The sequence below is a fragment of the Elephas maximus genome, chromosome 3 (assembly GCF_024166365.1).
Source record: "Elephas maximus indicus isolate mEleMax1 chromosome 3, mEleMax1 primary haplotype, whole genome shotgun sequence".
Classification (NCBI taxonomy): Eukaryota; Metazoa; Chordata; class Mammalia; order Proboscidea; family Elephantidae; genus Elephas; species Elephas maximus.
The window spans coordinates 98,305,259-98,326,550 of NC_064821.1; the positions used below are offsets into that span (position 1 = coordinate 98,305,259).

General features: G+C 46.8%; 1 protein-coding gene across 1 annotated transcript in view; it reads right to left on the reverse strand.

Moving 5' to 3' along the window:
• Positions 1 to 1,670: 1,670 nt before the first annotated feature.
• Positions 1,671 to 21,292, reverse strand: part of DHCR24 (24-dehydrocholesterol reductase) — a 41,631-nt gene continuing 22,009 nt past the window's right edge. Inside the window, exons 6-9 of the mRNA XM_049879359.1 lie at positions 15,156 to 15,299; positions 6,806 to 7,003; positions 6,369 to 6,547; positions 1,671 to 4,681 (exon numbers count right to left, since the gene is read on the reverse strand). Coding sequence (XP_049735316.1) covers positions 4,528 to 4,681; positions 6,369 to 6,547; positions 6,806 to 7,003; positions 15,156 to 15,299 — 675 coding nt within the window. The 3' untranslated portion in view covers positions 1,671 to 4,527. The remainder of the gene's footprint in view (positions 4,682 to 6,368; positions 6,548 to 6,805; positions 7,004 to 15,155; positions 15,300 to 21,292) is intronic.

The window sequence follows — 21,292 nt, forward strand, 5'->3', positions numbered from 1 at the left end:
TGATTATAAGACCTGTAATTGTAGAAGCAGTAACTGGGAAAGAGCGGATGGACTAAGGGGGAGGCACTGCTGGACTGGAGTACAGTGGCTGAACCTAAAGTCCTTTAAAGGTTTTGCTATGCTGATACCTCGTGAAGCTCAGAGCAAGGGAATGATCTTCTTTTAGTTAAATTTTATCCGACAACAGAAAGGGCGAAGCCAAGATGATTTTTGGAGAACCTGACAGGATCAGGTGGACACCTGCAGCAGACCTGAATGGCTAGTACCTGAGTAACCTCACCCTGAGGACTCTTTGCTCTATTGAAAGACTAATTGTTAATGACTGTTTTGGATAGTAAACTGATTGGGAGGGGAAAGTTATCCTTCGAGTATGAAAGAACCATGGCTAGAAAAGCAGTGAATCAATCACTTTCACGTGACCTTTCTTGTCATGGTCTTATAATTCCCTCAAATAAGGTAATTGTGGCCGACCAAGGGCAGTCTTTTTTTAAGGGCGGTAGGTCAGTTTTGCCATTCTACTTAGGCTTAAAATGAGCCATCCCAGAGGCAGAAAAAGAGGATCTCACCACCACGAAGAAAGAACAGCCGGAAGTGGAGTGTGTTCTTTGGACCCAGGACCCCTGCACTGAGAAGCTCCTAGAACCAGGATACCTAGAGCTGTAACACTGAAGACTGCTAGAAGTGGCAGCAGCAGAGGCAGGAGACCAGCAGGAGATGAAGTGATGGGCTTTCCAGCCCATGGAGAAGGCTGAGTGCCTTCGGGCACCTGGTGGAGCTGGGTTTGCTGACCCATCAGTTAGAGCTGAGCACCTTTGGGCAGAGGCTTACTGGTAGAGTGCAGTGCCTCTAAGCACTTATCGGCAGAGCTAAAAGAGTTTGCCTGAGCAGGGCAGATGCTGAGAGGCCAGAGAGAAGCATGCCTACAACATGGCTGAGAAGAGGCTGTCCTGATGGAAGAACTGTATCCTGAGCTTTCCTGAATCTGAATTGTAACCTGTTACTTCCGTAATAAACCCCATAATCATGAATATTGTCTGTGATTTCTGTGTGGCCATTGCGATGAATTGTTGAACCCAGCAGGTAAGCAGAGTGCCACTTAGCTGGTGTCAGAATTGGTAAAGAGAGAGGAGGCGTGTCTGACCTCCCTCTCATAGGAATCAGCCTTGGGCTATTGGTCTTGATTTTCCTTCCTCCTCGTGAAGCTAAAGAATGTCAGACACCGCCCTGCCACACCATTTTTACAATACCCCTACAAACCAACCTCATTAGTCCCTTAAGAATGCCCCTTCTTGTTTTCCCAAGGACCTTGCTCACTTGGAAGTAACAGATGGTAGACATTTAGCCTAAAAATTTGTATTCCCCAAGACCAGTATCTGTACAGTTTTGTGTATTCCTTGGGTCTTGTTCTTCTGCACTACTGTATAACCTCCAAAAAACCAGGTGTACATTCTTTTATCACAAGATTGTAAATGACATATAAGCAAAAACCCACTTCGCATAATCGAAGCAGGTTCTCTAGAACTGATTGCCTGTTTGCAAATGCCTCTCTCTCTCTTAATAAACATTTAATTGTCAAAGAAGTCTTAATGTTTTTAACAGTTGAAATCGACTCAGTGGCAACAGGTTTTTTATTAACACCTATGCCAGATGACCTTGTGACAATGACAGAAATTCAAAATGGGTCAAGCACCTCCCTACCTTAATAAACTTGTCATTTTCCCATGTTGTCTTTCAGCCTTTTCAGAGGGAACCTGACCTGGTGAGTGGCACAGCCTGCCCTTGAACCCAGGTCTGACGCCACACTCAGTAGTCCCCACTAAACACACCCCAGAGCAAGAAAGGGCAAAGGCTAGTTTCCAGGCCATAGTTTTATTTTGTAGGAGCAGCGGCCACACAGCCACAGGAACATGAAATGTTCTATACAGCAGGCACAGCATCTGTGGCTGGGGAGACTCATGCCCTCCCCCTCGGCCCCATGATCAAGGAAAAAAATAAAACTCACACACCATACGCTTCCACACCCACTCCTTCTCCTGCCATAACACCCAATTAAATGATTCATCCTTCCAGCCCAAGAAACCGGCTGCAACTTGATTTTACAGAAAACCTTCATGCAGCCAAGGAACTGGGGGCTCTGGAGGGGAGAGGCCTACTCTTCCTTCCCACATGCACTCCCCCAGCACCAAGTTTAGCTCCACCCGAAACCACCGCACCCACAGTGACAGGACTGGGTGCATGAAGAAGCTGGTAACTCAGCTCAGTACGCTGGGAGGATGGTCTCTTTCCAAGCAAGGCATTACTGGAGCAAAATATTAACCTGAGGTCCACATGATCCCCAAACACTTTCCCTTCCTAGCCCTAGGGCTCTGGATGAGGTCTGCAGAGAGCAGGATTTTGGTTTATAGGACTAAAAGTGACAGAGGCTGCTGGCATCTCTGGCCACACTCAGTGTCTTAGGGATGGCAGCTCCACTGGGGAAATGACGGAGCTCTGACTGTTGGGTTAATTGAGCTGGTGGAAACCATTCCTCTACAGCAAGTAGAATCATCAGTTCAGCACCAAGCGAGGAAGCACATGGATCCACTAGGAGAGCTAATGCTAGAATTCACGCGCTTTGCATACAAGCTGAAGAGTGAGGTTGCTTATTTTTTTCTTATGCCCCCTCCAGAGGCCAAATGGGTAAGGGCAGTTCCTTTACCTTCTGAGAGCTATGGATGCACTCAGCACTCACAGGACACAGGTTAAGACACTTTGCAGAGTGTGCCAAGCCCTAGGTGGGATGGGTGAGTATCCTTTAGTCGAAACATGACTTTAAGAAGATTCTGGCAACCTTGAGTGGCAAGACTGCAAGCCATGGATGGATGCACCTTTCTGTGAATGAGATGGGAGCTAGCCTTGGGGCTGAGGGAAGGACCTGAAATGATGAACAACCCCCAAGTGTCCACCTGGACCCTTTATGTTTCCACTTACTTTCTACGGGCTTTGTAACCGTGGTATCCAAGGCCACCGGTAGTCTTTTACAGCAGAAGGGCTGGGGAGGTCTTGGCTGTACTGATATGATAGATGAGGTGAGGAAAGCACAGCTCAGAGGGGACAGGTGGTTTGCCCAAGGTAGCACAGCTCATTGACAGTAGAGCAGGGACTGAAACCCAGGTCCCTGGACTCCTGGCCTAGTGCTCTCTCTCCACATATCACACTGCCTGGCAAAGCTCATGGAATTCCACCTTCCCTTTTTAGATTCTGGGTTTTCAGCTGAGGCTGTGAAGTTCATAAGATGGAGCTGCATAAATAGCCAAGCTTTAGTAACAAGTAGGGAAGGATCTTGGGGAGGTTTCCTTCTGCTGGAACAGAAACAGAGCTAGCTTTTCTCTGAGCTCAGGATTCGTAAGGCACTGAAATTAACTAGCTGGGGTGAAAAAAAGAAAAAAAAGGAGACAAGCAGTTGGAGAAATCAGTAGTCCATGATACTGTTTCCTTTCAGACCTGCCTCACAGAAGTAATGATGGCAGACTCCATTTTCCGGCTTGGTGTGGCCTACCCCAGCCCCCATGCCACAGAGTGGCATGGAAGTGTCCCTACCACGACTAAGTGGGTTCTGGGGACAAAAGGAGGTGTGGAGGGTTGGAGAGCCAAGAAGTACGGGCCCAGGTCCTTGGGATCAAATTCAGAGTGGAGACCACTCCCTTCACCTAGGGGTCCCAGACCTAGGCTGCGATAGCTATCAGCCTTGACGTGTCCTCTCCAGTGACATGGTCCTGAGTGGACTCAGCAATGGCTGGGGTAGGCCTGCAAGCCATGTGTGAAGGAGGCATGGAAGGGGCAGGATGTCCCCAAGGATGGCAGAGACAACTTTGGAATTGGACCTGGCTTTGGCACAACACTTCTTGGGTCTGCCTACTGCATCTGCTGCCCTCCTGAGTCCCCAGGAATGGAGAGATGCCTTCCTTCTCCCCATGAGGAGCCCGTCTGGCTGACTGAGGCAATGGCAGTGAAACTCCAGGGCATCCCCTTCATCATTCCAGCCAAACCTATGCACAGGTGACCTAATGTGAAGCTTTCTGGACTCAACTGCTGAATCCAAGATACTTTAGTCAAACATGATGCTGAGTGGGAACCAATAATAGCCACCACTTACCCAGCACCCACAATGTGACAAGTGCTTGACCTATATGACTGCTAATCTTTACAATGACCTGCAGGTAGGTATTATTATCCCCTTTGGACAGATGAAGGAACTGGGGCTCAGAGGGGTTAAGTGACTTGCCCAGAGATGCACAGCTAATAAGTGACTAAACTGGGAACTGGAGTCAAGCTTGTCTGATTCCGGATCCCAGGCTCTTTCCACTCCACTAGGCTGCCCCCTGGGAACTGGGAGGAAGCCAGGGGGCTGTCTGGGTGGGACTATGGAAGGGCCTCTATCTGAAAGTGTGAAGCTGGACAGCAGCTGAGCTTGAGTGAAGGGAAGATGCCTCCTAGCCCTGGGGGACAGGATCCATCCACAAGTCTCCTTCCCGGTCGGGTTGCAGCTTAGTGCCTGGCGGCCTTGCAGATCTTGTCATACACCTCTGGGAAGGCGTCCTGGCAGTTGAGCTGCTCCCGCAGCTTGTGGTACAGGGATCCGTCAAACATCTCCCAGAACTCCTCCCGGTTCATGTAGCAATCGGCATACAGCATCTGGAATCTGCAGAGGTGGATGAGAGGGTGAGGGCACAGGGAGCCACGTCTGCTGGGCAGGGAGGCGCGAGGGGGAGACACTCAGTTCGCCCCACCGTGCAGCGTGTTTTGCAACGTAGGGGCACTTCAGGAGAATTTGTTGTGTTTGATTCTTCTGAACGCCTAGTGAGGAAGACAGTGCTGGAATGCTGATCCCCATTTTGCAGACGGGGAAACGGGGCTCGGGGGTGAAGCAGCTTAGCAGTGGTGGCCCTGAGTGGAGCTCAGGCTGCTGGGCTCCCTGCTGCAGCTCGGTCCTCTCCACATACTGCCTTGCCTCATGGGGGGTGGTGCAGCTTTTATTGACATTCAATAAACTGTACATATTTAAAGTGTATAATTTGGTTAAATCTTGATACATGTACCATATTTTTATGCGTTGTGCAAATAAATTGCACCTTCTATATTTGTTTGACAACTGCTCCCTCCCCCCTCCCCCCCCAGGTATTTTTGTAAGTAAGTTATGCTTTTTTTTTTTTTACAGCAACATGTAAAACAAAAATTGGCGTAGCGATACTTAGGAAAATATCTGGTGGGGAAGGAGCGGTTGACAAAACAAAGGTAGAAGGTGAGCGTTATTTGCGTAAAAATATGGTATCTCACCATGAACCCATCACCACAATTGAGATAATGAACCTCTCCACCACTCACAAACATTCCTCCTGATCCTTTGTTACTCATCATCCTCTGCCATTCCTAGGCAACTCCAATCTGCTTTCTGTCACCGTGGAGTCATTTGCACTTTCTAGAATTTTATATAAATGGAGTCATACAGTATGTACTTGTTTTTGCCTGGCTTCTTCCAATCAGCATAATTATTTTGAGATTCGCCCATGTGTGTACATCAATCGTTTGTTCCAGGCAGTCTCCTGAGCGTACTCAGTCTGTTCCGAGCCTCTCTGTGGTTTTCATAGTCATGGACCCCACCCTCCTTAGCTCTGGTCTTTTCAATCTGAAGAGGTCTCAGCAGGCAGTGGCCCTTGAATATATCTAAACTCAGACCCATCATCTACCCTGTGGGGCAGAGTTGGGGTGACTCCTGGGTTTCTGCCTTGAGCAGATGAGGGGTGTTCACTGGAGAAGGGGGATGCAGGAAGAAGGGCAAGAAGTTCTGCATTTCTCCCTCCCTACCATCTTCACGGGGACAGTGGTGGTTCAGTGGCAGAATTCTCGCCTTCCATGCGGGAGACCCGGGTGCCATTCCTGGCCAATGCACCTCATATGCAGTCACCACCCATCTGTCAGTGGAGGCTTGTGTGTCGCTATAATGCTGAATAGGTTTCAGCAGAGCTTCCAGACTAACATGGAGTAGGAAGAAAGGGCTGGCAACCTACTTCTGAAAATCAGCCAATGAAAACCCAACAGGTGACAATGGTCGAATCTGCAACTGACCATGGGGATGGCGGAGGACTGAGCAGCATTTTGTTCCGCTGTGCAGGGCATCACCATGAGTCAGGGGTCAACTCAATGGCAGCTAACAATGAACGCCATCTTCATAGCTTGCTTCCTAGATCAGAGATGGCTGCAACTACAGGGTCCCTATGTGATTAGCTGGTCTAGCCTGGGGGTCTTGGATCTCAATCCAGAGCTGGCACCCTGGTCCTGCCCTGCACCCCAGTGGAACAGTACTCTGAACCATACTCCTGGCCACTCACCCATGCACGCTTCGAACGAACTTCTCCAACTGCCTCATGCAGGACCTGGCTTCAAAGTGCTTTATGCGTGGCTCCCCATAGGCCCCAATGTCGACGTAGAGCTCTGCCTCATCTCCTTTGGGGTGCACCAGGCCTGGCTGGCTGGGCAGGATGAAGGGGCACAGCCAGATGGGGTAGACCTGGGTGGGCCGGGGAGAGGGAGTTGGAGCTTTTTCTCCACGGGGAAGCTCACAGCACTCTGCAGGCTATGCCCCCTTGCCTGATCACAGCCTTACCAACCGCCTCCCCAGCCCTGGCTGAGAACAACCCAACTCTGCCACACTAGAGGACACAATCTGAGCAGGTCATAGAAGTGAAGGTCACTCAGCCGGGGCCCTGGCCAAGCGGGCTGAGGCCTCACAGGGCAGGCATGCCCACGCCCCGCCAGGAAGGCTCACGTGGATGTCGTTGTGGAAGGTGTGCAGGGCCTGCGGCATGCACTTCATGGGCACCAGCATGTCCTGCACCACGTGGTGCTGCTCATACAGCTTGCGCAGGGTCTCGCCCTGGGTCAGCTTCAGGAGGGAGATCTTAGGAGGTACCATCCAACCAAAGAGGTAGCGGAAAATGGGGTTGTTGCCGAAGGGGATGATGTCCTGAAAGACAAAAGTTGGGGAGGGAGAGAAGGCCCCAAAAAGTGCTGAATGTCTACCACGAGCCAGGGGCCAGGTCCTCTGGTTCAGTGTGGGACATAAAGATGACACGGATACAATTCCCCTATGTGGAGGGGTGTGGTGGTACCTAGAACATCACCATCAGATCTGGGTTTGGATCTCAGCTGTGGCATTTACCAGCTGCGATGAATTGGGCTACTTAACTTTTCTGAGCTCAGTTTTCTTGTCTGTGCAATGGATATGACAGTACAGTGCCTCCTTAGGATTTGCTGTGAGGATCGTGTGATACCATATGGAAGGCACTCGGCCCAGTGCCTGGCACAAAATAAGAGTCCAATTAACAGTAGCTATCATTTCTGTTCTTGTTGTTGAGTCAGAGTAGCTGGCACAGGGTTGACAGGCCATAAATGTTTGAGACAAGAATGCTGTTCACTGAGAAGAGCGATACTCAGAGAGCTGAAGCAACTTCCCTAAGATCACCCAGCCAGGAACAGCTCTCTGGGTGGGTGAGGTCTAGCTCAGGTTCAACGGCAAGACTTTTGGCTTGCAGCAGCCTTAGTGCGTTGCCTGATTACCCTGCATGCCCCGCCCCCATGCCTCAAGCTGCCCTGAGGCAAGAGCCCTCAGGCTCACTCAGCACTGCTCTCTCCAACCACACGTCCTCCTTACCCTCAGCTCCTCCATGGCTCCCATCTGCTGGCAATCCAAACAGTGAAGGGTTTGACCCCTGGCTCACAATATTCCTCCTGCTCCAGGTCCCACTGGCTTCCTGAGCATTACCAGGATAGCCCATTTTCTACCAGAATAGTTACTGGGATAGTCCTTGAAGCCAAGGACATTCACTCATTAATTAGACCATTACAAGTTGCCTACAAGGTCAAGCACCAGGTTCTGTGCTGGGCACTGGGGCTATCAATATAATTGAGACGTGACCCCTGCCTTCAAGACCCTGCTTATCAATGTATCCTGGAACTCACTGTATCAGTACACAGAGTGATGCCTCATTGTCATGGCTGCACAACACTGTACTGCAGGGAGAAGCAAACTATGGCACATGGGACAAATCCAGCCCACCATCTGGTTTTGTAAAATAAAGTTTTATTGGAACACAGCCATGCTCATTCATTAACATATTGTCTATCCCTACTTTCAGACTACAACAGCAGGATAGTTGCACAAGAGGCTTTTATGGTCCAAAAAACCTAAAATATCTACTACCTGGTCCTTTACGGAAAACGCTTACTGAGCCTCGCTCTACTGTATGGCTGCATCATAATTTATTTAATCAGTTCTGTGCCGAAAGACATTTAATTATCTCCAGATTATTCTAGTGATTATTCTTTTTACATGTGTCTTTGTCCACTGGTAAGCATCTATAAGATAAATTCCTAGAAGTGGAAAATTCTGGTTCACATAAAGCAATTTTAATGGATCCTATTTCAAGAACTTGCCCCATTTTATACCCTCCCAAACAACACAGGAGAACTGTTTCCCCACACCCTTGCCAGCACGGTATACTATCAAACATCTGGATCTCTGTTATTCCGACAGGTGAAAAATGAGACTCACTGTAGTTTTGTTTCACTCTTCAATTCTGAGAGAGACTGCATCACTTTTTGTATGCTCAAAAGCCATTCGCATTGTTTTTTTCTGGAAATAGTTAATTATTAGTTAAATGTACCAGTTGGAACAACTCCTTTTCCAAAGTCTCAGCCTCAGAAAGTTCCCATTGTAAACATGTGTCCTATCCTCCTCTCCCAGCTTCTGTCTGCCCCATTAGTCTCGCTTCTGCCTCTCAGTGACCTCAGGTCCTATGACCTTGGCTTCATGCCTGTCCCTACTGTCAACACATGAAGGTCAGTCATTCCAGAGAACCAACCTTGTTTCAGGCCCTCCCCTCCTCGGCTTACCAGCTGCTCTTGCCCTTAATCTGTGTCCAGATAACTGGCCGTGTCTGCTCTGCTGGGCTGCAGGGCCCTGCTACAGATCCAAGGAGCCCAACCTCAGCCAGGCCCCCAGACCCCAAAGCCAGGTCTATGCAGTGGTATCCCAAGTAACAGAAACAGCCAAGGAGCCCTATTGTATCCTTTCTTACTGGTGTTACTTCCCCGTCTTAACCAATCACTTACGCTAAAAATGATGGCACAGAAGGAAAGGGAAAGCTAGGGCAGCAGTAGCTCCTCTTCCTTTCCATCCTCCCTTACTCATCAGTGTTGGTAGGATGCAGCGCAGGTAGCAGGAAGTGTCAGAGAAAACTGAGTTTTGTGCACCATTTCCACTGCTCTGTTAAGAACAAAGTACTTATGCCTGGAGCGTCAAAAGATGAACGGTAACATTCATGATAGTAATTTAAATTTAAAATTTTTCTGTACTTAGAATGACATTTAATAGGAAATATTTATGACAAATCAAGACAGGCCATGGAAAAAGCTTAATGTTTTAGTACCTTAACGGTGCTCTTTGTCTGCTTTTTTGCAGATTGTGTAGCCAGCTGATTGGCCAAGCTGGGGGAGGGGAAGCAATTGGATGGGCCGGGACTGGCCCGGCCCAGGTTTGACGGAATGGACTGATCACCTAGAATACAGCTTCTTCGGGGGCTCAGCACCCAGGCCAGGCCAAATTTGGTTCATTAAAGGGCCAGATTCAGCAGGGAGGAACCTGGGGGGAGGCTGCCAAGGGGAGAAGGAGTTATCCCCAGGGAAGGGAGAAAAAGACAGATGTTTGAAATTGTTTATTACTCTTTCTTTCTAGAAATGTCTTGGCTTCTGCAATTCCATTATAGTGGATGATGCTGTGGTGCTCTGCCCAGATGCCCACTCTAGGGAAGCACCCGTTCCCCCAGGTGTGGGAAATGTTGGTGGCTGATGCTCAGAGCTGAGTCCCTCTCTGGGGAATTGTCCTTGCCTGATGGGAGCTGCCTCATCCAAGTTCACACCACTTCTTCAAGGGCAGCCCACAGTCAATGGCTGGCTAATGGGAGGAGTGGGTGGACAGGGTATAAAGTCCTAGGTCTGTCCCTTGCCTCAAGGTGAGACAACTCTGGAGAACTCCAGAGCAGAAGACAGCAAAATACAACCCATTGGGATCCCCCCTGCTGGCCAAATCTGGCTCACCATCTGCTTTTGTAAATAAAGTTTTATAGGAACACAGCTATGCCCACTTGTCCACACATCGCTTGTGGCTGCTTTCATGCTGCAAAGACAGAGCTGAGTAACTGTGACAGAGACAGTATGGCTGCAAAGCCTACAATATTTACTATCTGGGCCTTTAGTAAAAGTCTACTGACGGGTAGATGTTGTCATTTGTCTATATTCATTGCGTCCAAAATTTCCATTTCAAGCATTCGCCCTCTGACTATCATCACCTCTCTTTCCAGCTCACTCCCTCTAGTACCCTGACTTCAATTCTTCCCCCTCCTGGGACAGCCAATCCACCATAACACCTTGTCAGGAACAGAGCTCTTCCCATCCTTACCCTTCTCCCTGACTGGCTTATATTTCATTACAATCATGCCTTGTAGCTTCAGCAACCTTACCCTACTCACCTTCTATCATACTTGCCTGCAAAATCTCAACCTTGCTTAAATCTAAATCCTCACCTACTCTGCTCCACCCACACGGCTTCCAACACCTGCTGACAATTTGCCTTTTTGCGGAACATTTTATTGTTATTTAGGTGAAAGTTTAGAGAGCAAATTAGTTTCCTGTCCAACAATTTATCCACAGTTTGTTTTGTGACATTGGTTGCAAACCCCTGAATGTGTTGGCACTCTCCCCGCTTCCTCCATGGGTTCCCCATGTCTATTCGCCCAGTTTTCCTACCCCTACCGTCTTTCTGAACTTTGCTTTTGGGCAAATGCTGCCCTTTAGATCTTGTAGAGTTGATTGCTCCAAGGTGTACGTTTTACTGTTCATTTTATTGTATGGCTATAATGTGATCTCCGGAAGTGATCCAAGTTTGAAGGGCGTCTAAGGGCCACAGTGTTGGGGGGAGGTGGGGGTTCCACTAATGAATTTGCATTTCTAACAAGTTCCCAGGAGATGTTAATGCTGCTGGTTAGGGACCAGTTCTGAGAACCACTAGTAGAGTAGTAGTTCTCAAAATTTATTATACATAAGAATCACCTGGGGATCTTGTTAAACTGTACATTCTGATTCTGTATATCTGGGGTAGAAATGCAAACTGTCAGCAGAGAACGAACCGGTCCGAAGCCCTGGTGAAAATCCACAACCGCAACGGCGGGTTTCACTGTAAATTCATGATCACCATCTTAGGCGGGCACAGTGTTGCCTGGCCATCTTTATATTTCCCCAGTTAGCTCACTTCCCGCTCTCCAACAAATGATTTCACAGCTCCTCTCTCAAACCTTCCATGCTCTCTCACCCCGACTCTCAGCTGAAATCCTGGCTTCCTATTCATTGAGAAAATAGAAGCAGTCAGAACTCTCGCACCTTCCCGCCACCCACACCATCCTATTTGTAGCCACTGTCCCCATTTACACTTGTTCCCTCCTGTCGAGTGGATGAACTTTCCAGGCTCCCATCAAAAGGCAAACTCTGCACCTGAGCTCAGGGCTCATCCCCCACCCCTCTCTTCAGGACTTTGCCCTATAAATATACCCCTCTCTCACCTGCACTGTCACTTCCCCTCTCTACTGGGTCATTCCCATTAGCACACAAACATGCTGGAATCTCTCTTTTCCTCAAAGAGCCACAAAAACATCCCCTTCCAGCAATCACCTACTTCTCTGCTTTCCTTCAGAGCGCATCTCCTCAGGTTTCTGTTTCCTATTCTCTTGTGAACCTACTCCTGTCAGGCTTTTGCCTCCACCGCTCAAGGTCACTAATGACCTTCTCATGCCTAAGCCCAGGGGTCAATTTACAGTCCTTGTCTCACTCTGCAGCATGTAACACAGTTGTTTATCCTCTTTCTAGAAACACTGTTTTTACTCAGCTTCTGGGACTCCATGTTCTCCCGGTTTTTCTCCCCTCCGACAGACCACATCTCCTCCTCAAACCTTTGAGGTGGCTGGGGCTGGGCCCTTGGGCCTCTTCTCTTCTCTCTCCACCGTCTCTCATAGGCTCCCATGGCTTTAGTCACATGTCTCTGCTGCTGACACCCACATTTACATCTGCAGCCTCAGGCTCTGCCCCAAAGTCCTCATACAGGCAGCCAGATGCCTGAGTGGATGTCCCACTGGATGTCTGACAGGACCTCAAACTGACATGTCCCAGACCAAACTTCTGATTTCCCTCCATTCATCCCATTGCTCAGGCCCCAAACCTTGGAATCACACCCACGTCCAGTCTATCTGGAAATCCTAGTGGTTGGTTCAGCCTTCACGGTACCTCCTGGATCTGACCCTTCTTTCCTCCTCCACTGCTAACACTCTGGGCAAGCCAAAATCATTTCTTCAGCTCTCCCATTCTTACCCCACAACCTCAGCCCAATCCACTCTCCATCCAGCTGTCAAAGTTATTCTTTTGAAACAAAAATCCTATCATGTCCCTTTTCTGCTCAAAACTCTCCACTGTCTTCCTACTATCAAACAAACCTATTGCCATCGAGTTGGCTCCTACTCATGGCGACCCCATGTTACAGAGTAGAAATGAGTTCCATAGGGTTTTCTTGGCTATAATCTTTAGGGAAGCAGATCAGCAGGGCTTTCTTTCATGACGTCACCAAGCGGGTTCAAATCATCAATCTTTAGGTTAGTAGTCAGGGACCTGTGTTCCTGTCACAGTGATGAAGAGCATTCGAAAGCTAAAACCCTTGGTGTGACTGGGACTTCTAGCAAGAGTCTAAGCCAGAGTCTTTCTTGTCCTAAGCGACTCCATCTTGGATATCTTCTTTGTCATATAATAAAACTCGTCATTTCTGCAAAGCTTTCCACTGTACCCTGACCTAGATAAATGCGGTTTTGCTGCTAGAGGAAGAGTTTGCAGTTAGAAATGGCTGATGCTAAAAAGAGATAATTCAAGACCTATATAGGTGTTAGACAAAAGTGTTAAACATGTGACTTACACATTCAGCCAGTTTTTAGAAAATGCCCTCTTCATTCTCCCTCGAAAAATGTTTCTGTAACCTGTACCTGAATCCTTACAAGGCCCTGTACCTTTTCCATAGCCTAAAAAAAAAACTCATTGCCGTTGAGTCAATTCCGACTCATAGTGACCCTACAGGACAGAGCAGAACTGCCCCATAGGGTTTCCAAGGAGTGCCTGATGGATTCAAACTGCCGACCTTTTGGTTAGCAGCTATAGCTCTTAATCACTACACCACCAGGGTTTCAGCCTAACTCACCTTAAACCTGTAACTAGAATAAGCTAGTGTTACAAGGTTATGGCTTTTCTGTATCAAACCCCCTTTTTCTCTCCTTAAGCATTACAATAACCATTTTCACTTATAATCATCGTAGAACTTTGTTTTATATTTCAACAGAACTCTCCCTCATAATGGTAAAGTCAGTTTAACATAGGCTAGATGGCAACGGGTTTGGTTTGGGGTTTGGGCTACAGATGTTTAGATGCCAGAAAACATGTGATTTTCGTGGTCAGCCAGAATTCTGTCATTGGAGCCATCCCTGCAAAAGATGTCAATACCTGCCAGGATGGTTGACCAAGGTGTTGCCACCTGCAACTATGTAAATGTTAACCCATCAAAACTGTTTTAGCTGTAACCTGCTGTTTGTGTTTTTTTTTCTTCATAAGTCTTTGTATTACTGTAGACCCCTCACCAGCACAGAGTTGGATTTCTCCCAGCACTGTGTCTCCCCATTTTGCAGATCACTTTCTTTGCCATAGTAAAACTCCCTTTGTTTTTAAATTTAAACAGACTATTGAGTGTTTCACTACAACAACACTTAGAATCAAATCTAAAGTCCTTCTTTAGATTTCATCACCATCACGCCCTTGTACTATCAACATTGCCCCGCTCACCCCCTATTATCCAAACCAAAACCCACTGCCATTGAGTTGATTCTGATTCATAACAACTCGATAGGACAGAATAGCACTGCCCCATAGGGCTTAAGAGGCTATAAATCTTTACAGAAGCAGACTGTCACATCTCTCCCACAGAGTGACTGGTGAGTTCCAACCACTGACATTTTGGTTAGCAGCTGAGCACTTTAACCACTGCACCACCAGGGCTCCTTCCCTCTATCATAAAAACCAAACCAAACTGGTTGCCATCCAGTTGATTCCGACTCACAGTGACCTTAGAGGACAGAGTAGAACTGCCCCATAGGGTTTCCAAGGAGCAGCTGGTGGATTTGAACTGCCAATCTTTTGGTTAGCAGCCGAGGTCTTAACCACTACGCCACCAGGGCTCCAACATCTGCAAAACCTCAACATTTAGTGAGTCTAAGTTTCCACCTCTTCTGCATCAGCCACAACGCTGAATGTGTGAAAACCCACAACCACAGGGTCCCACAGAATCTAGCCTCTGGCTATGTTTGACCTCTTCCCACCACCCCCACCCCACCCCACTCTGTCCCATTCACCAGGCTCTAGCCCCAGGGCCTTCTTCCTATTTTTCAATACCAGGCAACCCACTTCAGGACCTGGGCTCTGGCTGCTCCTCTGCCTGGGACGCTCTCCCCCAGAGCGCCGCATGGCCTGCCCATCCCAAGTTCAGGTCCCTGCTCATGGTCATCTCCTTAGAGGCCTTCTCTGACCCCTCTATTTAAAACCCACTGCCCACATCCCTCCACCACCCCATCCACACAAAAGCAGAGATTCCTGTTCACCACCAAGCCATGCTTGATGCCTGCCTCCAGCCCTAGGCAGAACTAGACACTTCTTTTTCTTGTTCCTGTGGCTTTCTATAGGGCTGGGGTCTGTCTGCTGTTCCTCAAGGACAGAAGCAGGCCTGAGTTCCCCAAAGTATGTGGCCCAGCGCCCTACTCTCTGGCACAAAGGAGATGCTCACTAAAAGCTGCTGCTTTAACTGAAGTGGTCAGTTCCCGCAGCAGGAAACGACATTGTTGCTGCTTAAGAAGGCGTTCTAGTCCTTTAGGACAAAGTCGCTCTTTTCCCTTAGGAAAGAGAGATTTTGGCCACAATGTCAAACACTTTGGTGTCCTCCTTGCCCGGCGGGAGAAGCCAGGACTCCTGGGAAATCCGAGCCTCACCTGGAGCTCCCAGAAGATGCTGCGCGTGTGGCGGTGATAGTAGTGCCTCAGGGGAACGTACTCCAGGCCCTCTTGGTTTGTCTTCAGGTAGTTCTCCACGTGCTTGAAGAACCATGGCTTGTAGTAACTCCCAATGCTATTCAGCTGAAATGACAGGGTGCATTGTGATCAGCCACAGATAAGCACCAAATGCCATTAGGGTGTAACGGCGATACCCGGCTTCTGTGCTGCACGCCTGACCCTTTCAAAGCCCTTTCATGTCTATTATCGCCTTTGAGACTCCCAGAAGCCCAGTGAGGTTAAGCACAGCAGGTTTTCACACGCAGAGAGAAGAGGAGCTCAGAGAGGTTAAGTGGTATGTCCAGAGTCAAACGACTAGTTCCTGCTAGTCTAGAGAATTTAGCAACCTGCTCCCTAGCCTGGGGCTCCTCTCAGAGAGAATCTGAAGTGCAAATGTGTCACAGTGTTTGCCACAATGCAGGCTCCATGCAGGTGAATTTTGTTCCCTCCTGCTGCTGGGTCAGTGCTGGTAAAAACACTGAGTGTGTATCATCAAGCCCCACTGGAACCCAAGGCAGCCAGCACTAACTGATCACAGAATGTTTCCTGCTTCCCCTCAGCTGAGCTCCACAGTCCTGGGCACAGTGCTTCATCTAGGCAGCCACCATAAAGTACAGATGGCTCTCAAGAATCAACCAACATGCCACCCTGGCCCTGTACCCCGGGGTCTCTAACTCCTCAATCTTATATTTAGCTGGTGCCTTTTTCAGTCCAAATAAAAGGTCCAGGACTTAACTTGCTGGGTGCCCTGGGGTGACTTAGCTTCTCTGTGCCTCAGCTTCCTCACCCATGAAATCAACTCTGAGCAGATGCTCTTGGAAAGAGGCAGGGTGGTGTCCTAGAAAGAGCCCACATTCTGGGATTGGGTAAGCCAGTTGCCATTAAGTCAGTTCCGACTCCTGGTGACCCTGTATGTGTCCAGAGTAGAAAAGTGTACTCTACAGGGTTTGTGACCTTTTGGAAGTAGATCACCAGGCCTTTCTTTTAAAGTACCTCTGAATGGGTTTGATCCACCAACTTTTGGTTAGAGCCCAGCACTTAACCGTTTGTAACGCTTCGGGTCTCCTCTGAGATTGGGTGCCCAGGCAGCCAGAGCCAAACCACAGCCCAGTCACTCACAAGCTGTGTGACCCTGGGCACATCGCTTTGCACCTCAGTTTTATCACATATAAAACAACAATAAAAATATATACTTTGTGGGAGATTTTTGGTGTTTTTTAGAAATTATAAGCATACACTCATCGATCACCCAGCCTAGTGCTGGTGAATGCTCCTTCCTGTTCTAAACTCCAAGCCCCACAGCCTTCAAGAGGCAACCCACCAGGCCAGGTTTTCCACCCTGGCTGCAGATGTTCAGGCCCCACACCAGACCAGCCTCTCTGGAGGGCAGGGAAAGGTACTGAGTTTTACGGAAACGTAAGATCACAACTAGCTGGGGGATCAGCAAAGGGTTAAGAATAAGTAGGGAGTGAAATGAAGATCAAAGACCACAGCCTTCAGTATGGATTACACCTCAAAACAAAGACAATAAAAATCCTCACAACTGGACCAATAAACAACACCATGATAAGCAGAGAAAATATTGAAGTTGTCAAGGATTTCATTTTACTTGGATCTACAATCAATGCCCACGGAAGCAGCAGTCAAGAAATCAAATGACGCATTGCATTGAGCAAATCTGCTGCAAAAGACCTCTTTAAAGTGTTAAAAAATAAAGATGTCACTTTGAGGACTAAGGTGTGCATCACTCAAGCCATGGTATTTTCAGTCGCCTCATATGCATGTGAAAGCTGGGCAATGAAAAAGGAAGAAGATACAAAAAAAGAGAATTACAGACCGATATCCCTCATTAACTTAGCTGCAAAAATCCTCAACAAAATTCTAGCCAATAGAATTCAACAATGTATCAAAAAAATAATTCACCACAACCAAGTGGGATTCATAGCAGGTATGCAGGGATGGTTCAACATTAGAAAAACAATCAATGTAATCCATCACATAAATAAAACAAAAGACAAGAACTACATGATCTTATCAACTGATGCAGAAAAGGCATTTGAGAAAGTCCAACACCCATTCGTGATAAAAACTCTCAGCAAAATAGAAACAGAAGGAAAATTCCTAAACATTATAAAGGGCATTTATACAAAGCCAACAGCCAACATCATCCTAAACAAAGAGAGACTGAAAGCACTCTCCTTGAGAACAGGAACCAGACAAGGATGCTCTTTATCACCACTCTTATTCAACATTGTGCTGGAGGTCCCAGCCAGAGCTATTAGGCTAGATAAAGAAATAAAGGGCATCCAAATTGGCAAAGAAGAAGTAAAAGTATCTCTGTTTGCAGATGACATCATCTTATACACAGAAAACCCTAAAGAATCCTCAAGAAAACTACTGAAACTAGTTGAAGAATTTAGCAGAATATCAGGATACAAGAGAAACATACATAAATCAGTTGGATTCCTCTACACCAACAAAGAGAGCGTTGAAGAGGAAATCACCAAATCAATACCATTTACAATAGCCCCTAAGAAGATAAAATACTTAGGAATAAATCTAACCAGAGATGTCAAAGGCCTATACAAAGAAAACTATGAGACACTACTGCAAGAAACCAAAAGAGACCTACTTAAGTGGAAAAACATACCTTGCTCGTGGATAGGAAGACTCAACATTGTAAAAATGCCTATCTGCCCAAAGTGATCTACAGATACAATGCAATCCCAATCCAAATACCAGTGACATTGTTTAATTAGATGGAGAAACAAATCACCAACTTCACATGGAAGGGAAAGAGGCCCTGGATAAGTAAAGAATTACTGAAAAAGAAGAACAAAGTGGGAGGCCTCACACTACCTGATTTTAGAAACTATTATACTGCCACAGTAGTCAAAACAGCCTGGTACTGGTACAACAACGGATACATAGAACAATGGAACAGAATTGAGAATCCAGACATAAATCTATCCACGTATGAACAGCTGACATTTGACAAAGGCCCAAAGTCTGTTAAGTGGGGAAAAAACAGTCTGTTTAACAAATGGTGCTGGCATAACTGGATATTCATCTGCATAAAAATGAAACAAGACCCGCACCTCACACCATGCACAAAAAACAACTCAAAATGGATCAAAGACCTAAATATAAAATCTAAAATGATAAAGATCATGGAAGAAAAAATAGGAACAACACTAGGAGCCCTAATATGTGGCATAAACAGTACACAAAACAGTGTCAGAAATGTACAAATACCAGAAGAGAAATTAGATAACTGGGAGCTCCTAAAAGTCAAACACCTATGCTCATCCAAAGACTTCACCAAAAGAGTAAAAAGATTACCTACAAACTGGGAAAAAGTTTTTAGCTATGACATTTCCAATCATGACATGTCACTGCAAAAACTCAGCAACAAAAAGACAAATAAACCAATTAAAAAATGGGCGAAGGATATGAACAGGCACTTCACTAAAGAAGGCACTCAGGTAACTAACAGATGCATGAGGAAATGCTCACGATCATTAGCCATTAGAGAAATGCAAATCAAAACTACAATGAGATTCCATCTCACTCCAACAAGGCTGGCGTTAATCCAAAAAAACACAAAATAATAAATGTTGGAGAGGCTGTGGAGAGATTGGGACACTTATACACTGCTGGTGGGAATGTAAAATGGTACAACCACTTTGGAAATCGATTTGGTGCTTCATTAAAAAGCTAGAAATAGAACTACCATAAGATCCAGCAATCCCACTCCTTGGAATATATCCTAGAGAAATAAGAGCCTTTATACGAACAGATAGATGCAAACCCATGTTCACTGCAGCACTGTTTACAATAGCAAAAAGATGGAAGCAACCAAGGTGCCCATCAAAGGATGAATGGATAAATACATTATGGTATATTCACACAATGGAATACTATGCATTGATAAAGAACACCGATGAATCTGTGAAACATTTCATAACATGGAGGAATCTGGAAGGCATTATGCTGAGTGAAATTAGTCAGTTTCAAAGGGACAAATATTGTATGAGACCACTATTATAAGAACTCGAAAAGCAGCTTAAACAGAGCAGAAAATATTCTTTGAAGGTTACGAGAGCGGGGAGGGAGGGAGGGAAGAAGGGGATTCGCTAATTAGGTAGTAAACAAGAACTAATTTAGGTGAAGGGAAAGACAACACGCAACACAGGAGGGGTCAGCACAACTGGACTAAGCCAAAAGCAAAGAAGTTTCCTGAATAAACCGAATGCTTCTAAGGCCAGTGTAGCAGAGGCGGGGGTTTGGCGACCATGGTTTCAGTGGTCACCTAGGTCAACTGGCATAATAAAATCTATTAAGAAAACATTCTGCATCCCATTTTGGGGAGTGGGTCTGGGGCCTTAAACACTAGCAAGCGGCCATCTAAGATGCATCATTTGGTCTCGACCCACATGGATCAAAGGAGAATGAAGAACACCAAAGACACAAGGTAATTATGAGCCCAAGAGACAGAAAGGCCCACATAAATCAGAGACTACATTAGCCTGAGACCAGAAGAACTAGATGGTGCCTGGCTACAATCGATGACTGCATGACAAGGAATATGACAGAGAATCCCCGGAGGAGCAGGAGAACGGTGGGATGCAGACCTCAAATTCTGGTAAAAAGACGAGACCTAATGGTCTGACTTAGACTAGAAGGACCCCGGAGGTCATGGTCCTGAGACCTTCTGTTAGCCCAAGACAGGAACCAGTCTCAAAGCCAGCTCTTCAGACAGGGATTAGACTGGACATAAGATAGAAAATGATACTGGTGAGGAGTGAGCCTTGTGGATCAAGTAGATACATGAGACTATGTGGGCAGCCCCTATCTGGAGAGGAGATGTGAAGGCCGAGGGGGACAGAAATTGGCTGAATGGACACAGAAATATAGGGTGGAGAGAAGGAGTGTCTGTCTCATTAGGTGGAGAGCAACAGGGAGTATATAGCAAGGCGTATATAAGTTTTTGCATGAGAGACTGACTTGATTTGTAAACTTCCACCTAAAGCACAAAAAAAAATTGAAAAAAAGAAAAAGGAAGATAGAAGAATTAATGCCTTTGAATAATGGTGTCGGTGAAGAATTCTGAATACACAACAGACTGCCAGAAGAACAAACAAATCTGTTTTGGAAGAAGTACAGGCAGAATGCTCCTTAGAAGTAAGGATGGTGAGACTTTGGCTCACGTACTTTGGACATGTTATTAGGAGGGACCAATCCCTGGAAAAGGACATCATGCTTGGTAAGCAGAGGGTCAGCAAAAAACAGGAAGACCCTCAACGAGATGGACTGACACAGTGGCTGCAACAATGGGCTGAAACACAGCAAGGATTGTGATGATGGCACAGGACCAGGCAGTGTTTCTTTCTGCTGTACATAGGGCCTCTATGAATCAGAACCAACTTGACAGCACCTAATAACAACAAAGACAGAGAGAGAAATAGGCCACGCAGGAGAGGCTGACTGTTGATTGTTTCTAGGGAGGAAACCAGCAGGAGCAAAGACAAGAAGTGAGCAAGCCTGGAGAACAATCACAATGATATGCGCAGAGTGTCCACCTTCCAGACAGGCATCTGGGCTCTTTATCCCCTCAGTAACTTGTCATGGCAGGGCTTGTCCCTGTGTCACTGATGGGGAATTGAGAATCTTCAAAGGTGAATAGGCTGCCCAAGGCTGCACAGCTGCCACTGGGCTGCCACAGTGCAAAGATTCAAACCCCACAGCATGTTGCAAAACAAGGCCAGAGCCAGAGGGCAGAGAGCTTTCAACAATGGAGTCTGGAATGTGGGAGTTATTTAAAACAAAAAAACATATAAAACTATGAATTTTTTCCCTGATTCCAAAAGCAATACGTACTTTCTGAAAACTTCAAACACTGTAGAAAACGTAACTTGGAAAGTGAAAAACCCCTGTTGCCTAACCCTCCAGGGATAATGGCTGAAATTGATACTTACTAGGCTTTATTTTCTGTACATATACACACACACAATTCATAAAATGGGACCATCCTATGCATGTTGTTGTTGTTGTTGCCAGGTACTGTCAAGTTGATT